The following is a 1,422-nucleotide window of genomic DNA, read 5'->3' on the forward strand; positions in this document are numbered from 1 at the left end:
GTCCAGCAAGCGCGTGGCGCGCAGCAAGCCAGCGCACGCCGACGCGCACGACGCGATCCAATTCCGCAAGGCGGCCAAGGCGGCCTACCGCGAGCAGAACGACGCCATCTGTCGCAGCAAGCTCTCGGGCGACATGTTGCTCGAGCTGCAGGCGTACCGCAAGGCGTTTGAGGCACTCGACCGCGTGCTCAAGTAGGGGTAGACCTATATACACCCGGAGGTCAATCTGCATCGCTCTAGCGTCTACGTCAGTGTGTATTGGGTGGTGTTTGTGCCGCTCGGGTCTCTTGGTAGTTAGTTAGAGGGGCCTGCTGCGGCGCTGCGGCCTGGCCGTGGCGCGCCCTGCGGCGGCCGGGGCCGGCCGGCCGCCTGCGCGCGGTGTGTGGACCGCTGCGCCGTCCTCGCCACGCCCACGGCGCCAGCGCGCGCAACTGGCCTCAAAGCTCCAACTCGCGCGCACGCCCTCGCGGCATGCCGCATCGTCAGAGGATACACATACAAAACACACAGCTTAAAACGCACAGCATACAGACAGGGGGACACACGTCCCTAAATCCCATCTCGTCTCAGAGTTTGACCGTTTTCTTTATTTATTAGCATACAGACAGAGCACAGAGAGGTGTGAGCTGTGACAGGTGTCCCTGTCCGATCCCGTTCCACCGGCGAGAAAGCGTGTTGTCCCTCTGAACGCGAGAGAAAAACACGCGAAAGGTGAAGATGCACAGCCCTTCGGCAAAGGGCACAACCATCGCCGCGCCGACCGCCGTGAAGCGTGATCCGTGAACGCATAATGAGAGAGACGATTTACAACGTCAACATCGAACATGAACGTCAGGAACGAGAACGAAGGGGCACTGCGGGTCGCACAACACGATTGAGACAGAATCTTCCCAGCTCTTCGGCCTGGCCGTCCCCCCATCCCTTAATTGTTTTCACGAAAGAAGATAGAGGGACAGGGGCTTACACGAAGCTCGGCGCGCGCTGCGCCGCGCTGGGGGCAGGCGGGGGCAGACCACTCGATCAGAGACCATGCTAGATTTGGCGCAGCAGCGAGAGAGAGAACACGTACAGCTCTAGAAAGGCAGCTCAACGCCCGCGAGGGCGGCGCCGTCCTTGACGATAAGGCCGAGCTGCTCGTAGGTGCCCATGCCGGACACCTATGAAGTGTCGGGATAAACGTCGTCGAACAGCCGCGTGGGGAAAAAGGGGGCCACTTCGCATCTCCGTGTCTCCTAGGTAGGGGCCCACGGTATGGAAAGAGCAAGGCCCTTGCACACGGGTGAGCAGTGTGCGTGCGTGCGTTGTGCGTGTGTGTCTGCGTGCGTGTCTGCGTGCGTGTGCGCGTGTCTGCGCATGTCTGTGTGCGACAGGCACCTTCTGCGCCATGAGCTCGCCGAGCACGGCGATCATCGCGAGGCGGCC

At 61.7% G+C, this 1,422-nt stretch overlaps 2 protein-coding genes across 2 annotated transcripts in view; one reads left to right on the forward strand and one right to left on the reverse strand.

The window, feature by feature from the left end:
• EMIHUDRAFT_458924 (hypothetical protein) overlaps positions 1-196 on the forward strand; it is a gene marked incomplete at its 3' end in the record, with an annotated part of 2,096 nt that extends 1,900 nt beyond the window's left edge. Inside the window, exon 4 of the mRNA XM_005770895.1 lies at positions 29-196. Coding sequence (XP_005770952.1) covers positions 29-196 — 168 coding nt within the window. The remainder of the gene's footprint in view (positions 1-28) is intronic.
• Positions 197-914: 718 nt separating this feature from the next.
• The window catches only part of EMIHUDRAFT_419362 (hypothetical protein), a 2,300-nt gene continuing 1,792 nt past the window's right edge, over positions 915-1,422 (reverse strand). The window contains exons 4-5 of the mRNA XM_005770896.1: positions 1,375-1,422; positions 915-1,157 (exon numbers count right to left, since the gene is read on the reverse strand). Coding sequence (XP_005770953.1) covers positions 1,074-1,157; positions 1,375-1,422 — 132 coding nt within the window. The 3' untranslated portion in view covers positions 915-1,073. The remainder of the gene's footprint in view (positions 1,158-1,374) is intronic.

This window comes from Emiliania huxleyi, assembly GCF_000372725.1.
Source record: "Emiliania huxleyi CCMP1516 unplaced genomic scaffold EMIHUscaffold_399, whole genome shotgun sequence".
Taxonomy (NCBI): domain Eukaryota; phylum Haptophyta; order Isochrysidales; family Noelaerhabdaceae; genus Emiliania; species Emiliania huxleyi.